The sequence below is a fragment of the Cheilinus undulatus genome, linkage group 18 (genome assembly GCF_018320785.1).
Source record: "Cheilinus undulatus linkage group 18, ASM1832078v1, whole genome shotgun sequence".
In the NCBI taxonomy this organism is placed as follows: domain Eukaryota; kingdom Metazoa; phylum Chordata; class Actinopteri; order Labriformes; family Labridae; genus Cheilinus; species Cheilinus undulatus.
Window position 1 is genome coordinate 36929165 of NC_054882.1, and position 13953 is coordinate 36943117.

At 39.6% G+C, this 13953-nt stretch overlaps 1 protein-coding gene across 1 annotated transcript; it reads right to left on the reverse strand.

Annotated features, from left to right (window-relative positions):
• Positions 1-9304: 9304 nt before the first annotated feature.
• On the reverse strand, positions 9305-11614 carry LOC121525889 (retinol dehydrogenase 14-like). The gene is made up of 2 exons (XM_041812086.1): positions 11299-11614; positions 9305-10112 (listed from the first exon to the last, which is right to left on the reverse strand). Exons 1-2 carry the CDS (start codon positions 11539-11541, stop codon positions 9495-9497), a joined length of 861 nt encoding a protein of 286 aa, XP_041668020.1. The 5' UTR covers positions 11542-11614; the 3' UTR covers positions 9305-9494.
• Positions 11615-13953: the final 2339 nt, after the last annotated feature.

Consider the following 13953-nt stretch of genomic DNA (forward strand, 5'->3'; position numbering starts at 1 on the left):
AATTGTAAATTTGAACCTTTTCATTTATTCTTTTCCCATCTTTTGACCCTTTAACTTAGTTTTTTGAACTTTATATATAATTTAAAGTGTATAATTTTGAATATATCTTATATTTTGACCTTTTAAACTCATGATTATATAATTTTATCTAAAATTTTGACCTTTTAAACTATTGATTATATAATTTTATTTAATATTTTGACATTTTAAACTTAAAATTGTGAATATTATCTCATATTTTGACTTTTTAAACTTATGAATTTACAATTTTATCTCCTGTTTTGACCCTTTGAAACTCATGATTTTGAATTTTAGTCAGTACTTTAACTGTTAAAAATCTTTAATTTATATTTTGTCTTTTTTTAATACTCAAAATCATTTATCATCAGTCTTATGTTCTTTTTCCCTGTAATCTGTTATCCGTGAAGATGAAGTTCACAGTTTATTTGAAATTTTGACCCTGTCAGGCCATCAGGTTAGACCCAAATTCAGAATTCGGCCCCTGCTGTGACTGAGTCTGACATCCCTGGTATAGAGGTTTCAGAGCAACATATGCTCCCAGTCAGATGTTTCTTTCAGGACAGGCCTATTATAAAAGGCCTAGCATATTGCAGCAAGTCAATGCCACTTCCATCACAACGCCGTTGCAGGAGAAAAGTCCGAACCTTTCACCAATAGAAAACATTTGACATATAAAACAAATTAACTCGGCAAAGAAGACCCAGGACTGTTACAGCAGCTAGAATCCTACATCGCACAAAAATGGGACAACATTCCTCTCTCAAAACTCCAGCAGCTGGTCTACTTCACACATTTACATACTGTTGTGAAGAGGAGGGCATGCTAGACTAACATAAACCTGTCTCTACTTTTTTGAGATATTTTGCTGTCATCAAATTCAAAATGAGATAATTACTTTTCATGGAATCGATCTATGAATCTACTGTGAATAAAATATGGGTTTGTGTGATTTGCAGATCAATGCATCCAATTTTTATTTACATTTTAAACATTGCCCCAAACTTTTTTGGAATTGGGGCTGTACATATTTTGTGAGATGAAACACACATTACTTAGTTTTATTATAGTTTTATCTGAGTTGATTCAGAGTTTTATAGAAAGGAATGACAAAGGTCTCTTATTTCACTACTGCTGAAAAGTAGACATTCCATCTTTGTACAGTAGAGGGAGCCACAATGTCATGAAATGTTCCAACTGTTCTCACTGGCTGAGTGAGGGCACATTTAGCTGCAGTCAAACATGATTAGTGGCATCAGAACTGAGAAAATCAATAAAGACTCAAAGAGCTGTCATGGTATGGTTGCATTTCATTACTCTGAAATCGCTTCACTCCTGCTGCTTTGTCACTTTGTTTTCTGCAGAAACAACAATCTACTGCTCCTGCTTTTGTCCTGTTCTAAGCTTTTTAGTATTACAAAGCTAAGCATGCTGTGTGAGTGACTCTGAAGATGGTCCACAGAGCTGTGCAGCATTAAGAGAAAGAGAAGAAACATATTTTTCACCCGTGCTTTGATGATGTATGGGGGTCTGAGCGGACTCTGACAACTGCAGAGTCAGTAATGTTCTGCAGACAGCTTGTTTTAAGAGTGAGTGGAGCAGGCGGGGGAGGAGGAGGGAGGCATGCATGTCGACACAGCTCACAGTGATATTAACAACAGGTAACATCTAAGGGTCTCACTCCAATCAGTCAGGTGGGCCCGGTCCCCGAGGTGCTGCTCGAGCTGACGGGGTCGACCTCTGAGTGACTGAATACCAAAGTCATGATCTCGCCTTCCTCTGTTTCCCTGCTCTGTGTTAGAGACCGTGGTGGCACTAACAAGAGAGAGCAAACTCCATCATGTACAGTTTCAATTTAAGAGAGAAGCGCTGGAGAAGGCTGCTACAAAATCCAGTCACTGCACAGTCAGACTGAATAATGTTGGACCAGATGCAGTTAATAAAGGGTGGATGGATGCGTCCAACACTGATTTGTCTGTATAAATGCTAATAGATGTCATTGCCAAGGTTTACACCCAAAAGGTCTACAGTAGACCACATCCTCACACTTATGGTCCTTAATGAGCACTTTCCAGACTTCAATAGAGGGTTGCCTGCACTGTAGGGAAGGAGTTCCACTTGGTGAGCAGGGTTGTTTCTGGAGGTGCCTGGAGCACCATGTAATCCCATGTACACTCGTACAGCTGATGTTTGCCCTCCTGATGTCTGCTACCCTCAGTAGTATACAGACTTGGTTAATGATGCTGGGATTCTTGTTAAGAATGTACATGTCTCTGCTGGGACTGAACATCTCCTGAGGCAAAAAAAAAAGGACACAGGCATTTGGGATGCTGCTGTTGAGCATGGAAGTTGTAGAGCAGGTCACCTGACTTGACAGTGATAGGCTTACTGCAAGGTTGAGATCAACTGCATACTTGGACCTGCCCATGGAGTGATTGGTTAGCTAGGCAAGGCAGTGTGGTTCTCAGGGTATCTAAGCATGCATGCACTAAAGACTTACTGTAGTCTTGTGTGCCTGGTGCAGGCCTGAACAATGAAGTTCTCTATGGAGTTTACAGGTTGGTAGCGGCGCACCTCGGTTTTGGGCTATGACGTCACGTATTATGAATCTCTGATTGGCCCGTAAAGATGTGACAGAGTGTTCATCCAATCACCCTCTGAGTGTTTTTTCAAAGGCTCTGCCCTTTCCCAAACACCGTCTATGGGAGGTTTACCGGATGGATATGTGAAACAAATCCATCTGGCATGTCAGGTTAAGAACCGTGACAGTTTAGGTCAAATATGAGTACTGTTACACTTCTAGTTTTAGCACATTTCAAACTACTGGAAGGTAACCAAAAATATGAGCCTAACCCCTTTAACTCCTTTGTCTGGGAAAAAGCTATGGGGTTTTTCCATAGCCAGAACCTTTTAACTTATTCTTGAGTTGAAAAAAATATTCACAACTTCTTGATGACTTATACTGGTGCTGATTATACAGAAAGACACAATGCTGACTTTGACAATGCAGTGTTGAAAAAATAAAAACTAAAGACTTGAGTGGTGGCCATGATTGCTTCGTGAGACTTTCTTCTTGGCAGATTTGCAAACTAAATACATGCATACCACCACCTAAAAGCAGACCAACGGGGAAGAGAAGAAAACCGCCATAAGTAGCATAAAGTTTCCATAAAATACATGCATGTTAATGATGTAACTCAACCATGGACACATTTAATGCGATTATTTGTTCATGTTAAGAGTAAGAGTGTTAAATCAGCTCCTTGTATTGTTATCTCCTCTCCAGAGGTCTGCGTAGCTGCAGCGCTGAAGCTCTGTCTGAGGTTATCAGGAGGTTACAGCATGAAACAATTAACCCTGACATCTTGATATGTAAAACTACAATCTTCTCACACATTCTTACCTCATTTTCATCACCCTATCTAATTGTGTAGCTGCACACTGTTGTTGTGGCCGCAGTTTCACCATCATGTCTAACATCAGCTGAGATGTAAGGCGAGGCCTGCTTGTGCCACCAGGGAGCAAAGGCTCGTGTGCTGGGTCTGCGGGGGAATAATGTTATTATTATAACAAATAGTTTACGAGGTAACTTCTTCCCACAGATGCAGAAAACTATCAGATGATGCCAAATAAACCAGGCACATTTAGTTTTACTCAGAAATGTTCATGGAAATACTTACAAGGATTTCTAATAAATATTTTTCTAATCTGAAACTCAAGTGAGTAAAGTTTTACCTCTACATTCGCACATCCACATCTAGGGTGTCCCATTTTTTGTTGAAATGGTGGGTAAAGAGAGTGCTAGGGCCAAAGCTGATACATCAGATAGACAATTTCACATACCCATAGCATGGGATATGTCTCAGATCCATCTGGGCAGCTGCTAGTGGTGGGAATTGCAGCTTTTTCAGTGATTTGGCTCAGCAAAAAGAGTCAGCTCTTTCGGCTCTCAAACGGCTCTTCATTCAGGTATTGGTTTGGCTTCATTTGACCTGCCAATATGTGCAGTTTTATAACATATGATTGATATTTGGGCAGGTATTTTACTCTGACTATGCTCAATTTAAAAATTCAAAACACCGTGCGGGTCAGAGGAAATCTGCTCACTGGCTGACACACCTGACATAAAACATTAATCCTACACCATCAAACACGAGTTGTTAATGGTGGCATAGAATAAAAGATCATCTCCACTAATCAACCAAATAACACAGACACACACAATCTATATACAAACATTAATAATAAAAAAATAATAGCAATAGAAAAATATTAAACGGCTTCCAAACGGGATCCGGCTCTTATCATTCACGAAAAAGAAACGGCTCTTTGAACCGACTCGTTCATAAACAACCCATCACCAGAAGCTGCCCATAATCTGTGTTGAGAAAGGGCAGGGGCTTCGGAAAAAATAACTCTGATGGTCACTGCACAAATGTTCTGTTTCATTTATTATGGACCAGTTTCTCTGCCGCTGTCACGGTCAGCAGGCAACAATAGATGCACTTATGGCAGGGGCCTCCAAACTATGTCCAACTTTGGTTGGCCTGTTGCAAACTGTAGAAATAAAATGAAGTATGGCCCCATATGAATATGAAGTGTATGCTTGACTGTATTACTTAGTTTCTGCACAAGAATATGCTACCATGCTAATTCTGTAAACAAACATTTTGACAAAAAGAATTTATTGATGTTTTTTTCTGACTAAACTGAGACAACACTGCACATGGAAAAAATGTGGCAATCAAAATTATAACATCTTGTTTTCTAACCCTGTCATGAGTTTTGGCAGCAAATAGAAGAACCAATATTATTTCAGGGGTTAAGCCAGTGGCAGCTAGATCCAAACAGAGCCCCCTGAAATCTGATTGGCATCCTCAAAAATCTGGAAATAATTGTCTATTTGCCTTGTCAGCCATTAAATCAAGAGTTAGTTTGGATGGGCCAAGGATGCAAGCTTTGAGATCAGCTGATCTAAGCCCTCATCAGCTGATGGCCAGTTGATTTGCTCTAAGCATGCTACTGGCCAATTGCTCTCATTCAACCTTATTTAATCTGCTGCTGCCTGGCCACGCTCAGTCGCTCTCTCTGCAAGCTGCTTTAGCAACCCTCCTCCACCCCAGCTCCTCCTTTATTCTTCTGAGGTAATCATCACCATTTGGTTGTCATTGATGCCTGCTCTGCTTTGGTGTCTTTGCCACATTCCTCCCTGCCTCAGGCTTTCCCTACCAGCACAGATAGAGCAGGAAAGTGCGCTGTTCCTGCCTGATACTTTCCATGTAGGCTCATGGAAGGGCAGGAGGATCCACAACAACCACATCGCAGAACATAAATAACAGAAATAGGTGCTAATTAATAACTGCTGATAAAGAAATATTTATGACCAAAAAGCATGTGTTTCCTGATTGAACTAGTCATGTAGGCATACTCAGTCACTAAGCATATCTAAACCTACACTAAAATAGTTTTACAAACTTTCATAGCCCACCTTTTGGATATTAATGTGGCCCCAACATCATTATATATTTCTGTATGTGGCTCTTGATGGAAGAAGTTTGGACACCCGTGACTTATGGCAATACAAGATTGTGAAACACACAAATCCCTGGATCTAGATGTGATGCCCTCTCATCCAACAGAGCTAAACCGACAACTTAAAGTTAGATAACACAGATATAGTGCATGATGAATGCCTTCCTAAAGATTGTTTAAAAATTTGCCTCATTTTTTCATTGATAATGCCTTTTCAGAAACCTGTAACTTAACATTTTGTGCTTAATTCAGTCTCTGAGTTGATTTCACCACAGACCGGAGCACAGTAAGTCTAACAGAAGCTGAGGAAAAGACAGATTTAATGCACTTTTAATTGAACCATTATGTGTCGGACCTGAAGGCAAACACAGCCTGAGTGAGGCCCTCACATCTATTAGCATACATGCAGTACCTATCAATATTCCTGCTCCGATTAAGGACATTAAACTCTGTAATTGCACTAATTGGAGTTATTTGTAAAATAAATACAATGGAGCTGCCATTAAAAAGTCCCGGGAACATTTAGACTGAGATGGATTTGATAAAGCAGCTGCCTGTGTTTTCCAGCTCTCCATAAATGATCCAGAAAATGTCCTAATGAAGAATACCTATGGGAAAATCATTATGTATCCTGAGGGTCTGATGTAAGGTGAGGTGCTGTATGTGTAGGTGACCTGGAGAGAAAACATTCCCAGCTAATGAACGCTCTCGGAGTAACCAGCATGGCTGACTGAAGCCTAACTAACCTGGAAAGAAATTTGATTTCCAAACGGCTGCTTCTCCTGGAGTCTGTTTGTAAATGAGGCAGTGTGTAAATGAAGCAAGTCTCTGAGCATTATTCTATTATGAACACCAAATTATGGAGGCTGAAAGTGCAATAAGATAACAGACCTACCTCTGAGTGCCTGTGAACAAGTCCCTTTAGCTGAAATGTACTAATAATCTTTTATTTCACATTGTTAAATTAAGGCTACAGAAGCTCTAAGTGATCATCTGCCATATAGGGCTGGGCAATTAATCGCAAATTAGATTAAATTGCAACATGGCCTGCTGCAATTTTCAAATCACACAAGTTGCAATATTTCTTGAATTTGAAATGTGTCAAAATACCAGTTTAATAAATCAATTTTTTTGCAGCAGCAGAGATTTTATGCACATTATGCAAACATTCAAGTGTCAATTTTTTATAATGGTTTACAAAAATCCTTCTTGTGTTTTATGTATGTTTTTCTTGATCAAAATGGGTGACATAAAAATGATGCCTATAAACAAAGCAAATTACATCACACTTGCAGTACGAGCAAAAATAGTTAGCTCATTGTTAATCAACCCTGCTAAACAAAAGAACCAAATAGTTGCAAAATGTTTTTGCAAGAGCCACAATCTAAGTGGTGAAAAGTGGCAAAAATGGGTTAAAGTGGCAAAAATGGTCAAAAAAGCAGCAAAGAAAAGGCAAAAAATGGATGAAAAGGGGTGAAATAGAAATAGAAATTTCAGAAACTGGGTAAAAGAATGGCAAAAATAGATAGAATAAAGGATAGAAAAATGAGTTACAGGTGTCAAAAAGCGGTAAAAATGTAACAAAAAAAATGAGTGAAAAGTGATTTAAACGGGCAAAAAGCAGCAAAAGTGACATCTGTCATCTGTCTTAGATCAATCCTCACTACAAATGACAGTCCCGGACCTTCAGCTTTCCTCAGATCGGACTGATTAACATAGCCCACATCATCTCTACATCTATCTGCTCAGTTCCTCATAAATTCAACCTTTCATCCCCTCATCCCTCCATTTCTCTACCATTTTATCCTTTCAATATCAAACTATTCAAACTAATATTTGACTAGTGCTGTTTTTGTAAGTGAAACAAGCAGAGTAGTTTAGACTGGTTGATGTGTAAATCTGCCTTGATCAGGCCGTCCTCAGAAACTGAGTGACCGTGCAAGAAGGAGACTAGTGAGAGAGACCACCAAGACACCTATGACTACTCTGAAGGACTTGCAAGCTTCAGCAGCTGAGATGGGAGAGACTCTGCATTAAACAACTGTTGCCCGGGTTCCTCACCAGTCAAGCTTTATGGGAGAGTGGCAAAGAGAAAGCCAAAAGACATTAGAAGACCCCATGGTCAAATGGATGAAAGTTCTTTGGTCTGATGAGACCAAAATGGTGCTTTTTGGCCTGCAGACCAGATATTTTTGACATCAAACACAGCATCCCTACTGTGAAGCACGGTGGTGGCAGCAACATGTTGTGGGGATGCTTCTTGATAGCTGGCCTTGGAAGGCTTGTAAATGTAGAGGGTAAAATGAATGCAGCAAAATACAGGAAAATCCTAACCTGACACGCCAGATGAATGTGTTTCACGCATCCATCTGGGAAAGCTTCAACAGGAAACGTTTGAGAAAAGGCAGAGGCTTTGAAAAAAACTCGGAGTATGATTGGGTGAACGTTCTGTCTGTCACATCTTTATGGGCCAATCAGAGCAACAAAACACGTGACGTAGCAGCTATCAAGCTGCACGTGCACAGCTACTGATGAAAAAGGCGAAACATGACGACTACAGACATGTAAGTACACAACTTTTGTCGTTTTTGAAAAGAAAACAACTCACTGCTGTTCTTTGTTCTTCTTTTAACAAAGAAATGTCGTCAAGTTCTGATAAAACTGACACTTTAGCAGCATCCATGCTAAGCTCTTCCTCCATAACTGCACCAGCTCTTGTTACTGCTTGTTTCCGTCACGACTCAGCTGCAACTGAAAGTACTGCCCCTCGTCGCTGATTGTTCCTGTCACTTTCTAACCAGGCCCAAATGGTTCAGATGGGAGCTTTACAAGATGGATTCGCCAGTGAAAAACAAGGAAATGGGCCTATCCATCTGCTATGCAAGGTTAGGAAAATCCTGGAGGACAATCTTATTCAGTCTGCAAGAGAACTACAGCTTGGTTTCATTTTGACAATAAGAAGGTTTTGTTGTATTTTTTGTTAAAAAGCCAAATTATATTCACCATGATTGATTTAAAAATCAATAAAAGGGCAAAACACCCAAGGGGGTGAATGCTTTTTAAAGGCACTGTATATGATTCCTAATCACCATAATGCTGTACAGAGCTCAACAGTGTCTGCTCACTTTTTAAGGGGCTCTGTTTTTTATAAGAAAATTTACCACACAAATCCTCCATTAATATTTACAGAGCTGTGAAAAATTCTCTTTCATGGCAGAGTATTAACATCCTTAAATCATCATTGTTAATACCGGAAAACCAGCCAACCAGCTACCTGATTTCTTGTGACTATAAAACATTTGATTTGGCACAAAAACAGGATTGTAAAGTGGAGAAAAAGGTAAAGGTGCAAGGATAAAGGCACTCCATCCCACAATCCATTCTAATTGTTTGGTTTTTTGTTAATGATGCCTCTGCTAAAGCTAATTTAAATCAATAAAAAACATTGTTTCTGTTTAGTTCTTTCAAAGAAAAGTCAATAAATGTAATATTTCCATCCTTGTTTTTCCTCTGAAGGAGAGAAATTAAACCTAAAACTATGAGTGGAGTTATAACAAAGTGAAGACAGAGACATATATAATCATTTTTTTAGGGGATAATCTGCTCATACATGAGTTGGCTTTGTTTGTTTTAGGGGGAGAAGTAGGGTTGTAGCACCTGAATGTGCAATTAAATGCATTTGGTCTTTTAATTTAGTAATATCATGGTATAATAATGTTAATGATACCAAAAATTGGTGACAGCTCAGTCGTAGTTAACGTACGAGATACTTTTTAATTAGTTAGTGGATCTAAAGCATTAACAGAGGGTCATGGGAAAAAAATCAACATTTTCTGACACAAGTGCAACTTTTGTCAACAATCCATCATGTGCAGAGCAAGGCACTAAACATTTAGGATTGATTTTAGGATTTCAGCCTCTTAATTTTGGTTAAATTTAAAATGTCATGTGGTTATTCCCACCATGACCTCACTGATGTCCCAGAGTTTGCTCGCCACTTCCTGGTCAATTGCTTTGTCCAGCAGAGTCTGAGGTTTACAGTCTGCAAAACACTCGCCCTGCACACCATCTACATCAGGACTGGAGGCCAAATACACCGAAGTCTGAGCTCCTTCCTCAGGGCTCTTAAATAGACTCCGGGAGATCAGGTTAAACAGAGGCTTCGCTAAAACTGGGACCTGAACATGCCTCCCCAGATTGGTCCTCACGATGCCTGGGGTCAGGGCGTTCACCGTGACCCCGGTGCACTCCAGCCGACGTGCTAACTCGCAGGTGAAGAGCAGGTTGGCGAGTTTGCTGCGACTGTAAGCAAAGGCTTTGTCGTAGCTCTGCTCGCTGTTCAGATCCTCAAAGTTGATGTGACCACGCTTATAGAGTTTGGAGGAGACCACCACGATGCGGCTGGGAGCGGAGCGCTTCAGGAGGTCTAGCAGCAGGTGTGTGAGCAGGAAGTGGCCCAGGTGGTTGACTCCAAACTGCATCTCAAAGCCGTCCTCTGTTTTGGTGTAGGGACACTGGTAGACGCCAGCATTGTTGATCAGGACGTCGAGTCGAGACTCCTCCTGTTCAGCCAAGGAGAGAGATTGGGAAACAAAAAGATTCAAAATTAAGATCCTGAACTTTGCACATATTTTGCACCACTGCACATATTTGTTGGCAACATTTGGAAAAGCAGATGGAACCAGCAAGAGATCCTTGTCACCACTTCAGCTCCTTTTTTTTTAATGTTCCCAATGGATCTGTGCATGCGCAGAGGATAAAAGGAGCCTGTGCTGTGAGGATACAAGAGTTTATTAAGAGATAGATGTTTGCATCTCTACCCCCTTACTTCCACTTGTGGTCATTCGTAAGGTAAGTCACGACTGACTATGTGTTGACTGAAGTCTCAAATTCCACTGTGCATTAAAAAAGTGTGTGCAAACTGCAAAACCAGTGGAAGATGTTTTGTTGTTATTTAACTGCTGCAACTTTCTCTACTGCATCTGAGCACGGTTGCATTCAAATTTCATCAAGCAGACTTGCATTCACACTGACATATGGAGCTGGACTTGTACAGTTCTATATGGGGCTCAGTTGTACTGTCTTGGGCCGGGGGCCTTCATTTCACAGCAGCAGCACCAATAAACAAATGTGGACTCAAGTGGTTGCAATAGTAGCCTCTTCCTCTTTCTCCTTCTTGGCACATTTGCGAACCAACTACATGCACACTGCCACTTCCTGTGTTGTAGTATGCACAGCAATTCTTTGACATGGAACAATGTTACTAATGTGAAAGCAGACCAGCAGGGGAGATGGAAGAGAAAGTAATCACGCCCGGGCCCAGAAGCACTGCTTTTTGTCCAAATTGCCCAATTATCATTTCATATTTTTTCACTTGGCAATTAGAAAATGGTACTCTGTGATGCTTCTGCTTAAACTGATCATAATACCTCTTGGTGTTGACATTTCATCTCGTGTTTACTGAATTAAAGCTTTTTAAATTGTAGGCTTATAAAGTTTAATTTTCTTTGGGAGCTAAATAATAATGTCAACAAATGTATGCCGCATTAAAGATCGCGATTAATTCAATGAAGTAAACACGTTTTTCATACGTTTTCGTGAAAAGGAACTTCAGAATAAAGTCGCAAATTTAAAATCAACCATTTTTGAATGGGGTTCAGCGGGACTCTAATGTGCAAGCACGGATATATCAATAAATTCACTGTCTTGAAATCCAACTAACATTTGTAATATGAGTAAATTAGTAACCTTGACTATTTCTTGACAGAAGACGCGAACAGACGCCAATGAGGCCAGATCCAGCTGTTTAACGACCAGCTGTGCACTGTCTGCCCCGGTCTCCTGTCGTATCTCCAGGGCTGCCCCCTCAGCTCTGCTGCGGTCCCGGCATGCTAATATCACCCGACCCTGGAGCTTCACGATGCCGACTGCTGTAGCTCTCCCTATCCCGCTGTTAGCTCCGGTAATTATCACGGTCTTTCCGTTCATCATTTTGAGCGACAATACGGCATTTACTCAGCTGCTAGTCAGAGCTCCGAGCACGGAAAGCTAGCTAGCATGATGACTACACAACAACGCAGAAAACTGCGTTACCCAGAATTCTCTGCCGGTGAATGTTGCATTTAGTGCAACTCGTAAAAGTGACTTTTTCTACTATACTACTAAAAAATAGAGAATAAAGCCGCAATTAAATTAAAGTCCTACATTTACAAGAATAAAGCAGTAAAACTTACGAGTTTAGCGTTGTAGATTAATAAGTTTAATGTAGCCTAATATTTTATGAGATTAAAATTCAAATTTTATAAGAATAAAGAAAAACATCTAAACCATTAAAGTAATAAATATATGAAAATAAAGATATATATTTATGAGATTACAAATCAGTGAGATTAGATTTGTGAAGTTGAAATTTATGAGATGAAAGGCTCTAATTTTTTTTTTTTTTTTTAACCCTGTGCATGAATAAAGATAACAGCAAGTAAAAACAAGTTACTATTGTTGTTGTAGTTTTTAACATGCACAAATATGGCATGTTTAAGAACAAATTTCAATCTGACTGGGAAAAAAAAATCAAAGGATTCGGCTTGGACTTGCAGTTTCCCCTCTAGATCTTTCTCCATTGTTACCTAACTTCTGGTCTATGACCTCGGACCTCTATCCAGTGGTTGATGTGAGCAGTAAAAGCCCATTTTTCACAAACAGCTGTGGACTGAATGCTTCAAGCGTCACATGATGTCAGCAAAACTGTCTCAATATGCAGCTGGGTGAGTGTAAGACACCTGACTGACAGTTTTAGTGACAAAAGTTCTCAGCAAGACCTTGCAATGAAATGTAGTTGAGAACCCCAACCTTCATGTTATTAGATAGGTCTGGAGAGGGTCTCTTTGTCAGCCAGAGTTCCATGGCTCAGACCTGCCCTCTTTATTACACAACCTTTTATTGGAGTTATACATTTGTGTATTGAGCACAACATTCTCTGTGTGTAGAGATTTACATGCCATGAGTTTTTCTTTATTATAAATGTTGGGTGTCACACTTTGTGTGTTTAGTTGGATTGTTAGGCCAGTGGTGAGTGCAGCTCATGAAACCTCAGCCCACAACAGTTAGCTAATTATGGCCAGATCAGACAATTTCTTGGTTGTCTTTTGTGATGGCGCCATGTGCAACAAAAATCTTTTCCTGTCTTGGCCGACAGACTGATAACACTCTAAGTGTGATCCTAACCAATCATCGTAGGTGTTCTTAGAGATTTTCTGCTTTTTAGCAACTGTGGACAAGTTCATAGTCAGGCAGGTCAATGAGTGTCAATCATAGCTACAACAGAAATGCGTGATGTTAGTAGTCTTTTGCTCTGAAAACAACAAAGAAGAAACAACTATCATCTCTTCCATGTGTATCTAGAAGAGGACAATATGAACTGGCAATCTTTCAGAGAGAACTTGAGGTATCAGTGTGGTAACATGTCAAAAACATTAGCCCATTTAACCTAGTATTGCTAGCTTCACTTTATGTAAACAAGCAATGGGCGATACCACATTTTTTTATTCAGTGAGATGCCAATACTGCTACTTTTGAAGAAAGGATCAATTACCTTTTAAGAGGTACACATTTCAGGCAAATACAATGATGTTTCCAGGTGCTCCAGAATTGTATTTACTTTTATTAAATCAAATTTACTTCAATTTAAAAACTTTAATTGAATTGAAATATTTGTGCAAGCAGATAAAAAATAAAATAGAGGAAAATAAATAATTCTACTACAAAATTGAAAATAAAATTAAACTATCTACAATATAAAAAATGCTCCATTTCTTTTATTTTTAAAATTCAGATAGAGTAAATTGGATAATTTAAGAAATACAAGTCATCAAAGATTTAAATAGAATTATATTTTTTTTATGTTTCAACAATTTGGTCTTCATACTTTTGTGGTATTGGCATGTGGCTTCAGAGTGCTTTTTGTTGTATTTTCTTATAATTTTGAAATTGACTTGGATGCCACTTTGAGTTAGAGGGATGTCTGAGTTCATATCCGCGCAAGTGGAGCTGCTGAGATTTGTGACTCGTGTACAATTGGTCCCCAAAGTCACATGGTATGGCAAGGTAGACATGTCTGATTGGTCTCCAAAGTCACGTGACCCGGACAAGCAGTGAAGGCAACAGAAGCTGGAGGAGAGAGACAGGGAAGCTCTCAGGAGAAGCAGTGGCAAGATGTATTAATACCAAAAGAGCACTTTATTATCGATAATCCCACCACTTATGTCAACAGAAGATCCTTAACATGAGGTCAAGTTGTCAAACTACAGAGAAGATGCAAAAAAAATTCTGACATGCCATGTTTTACCATGTCACTGAGCTTCTAGGATGCATCAGTGCAGAGTCTTACTACAATGGCATTCACCA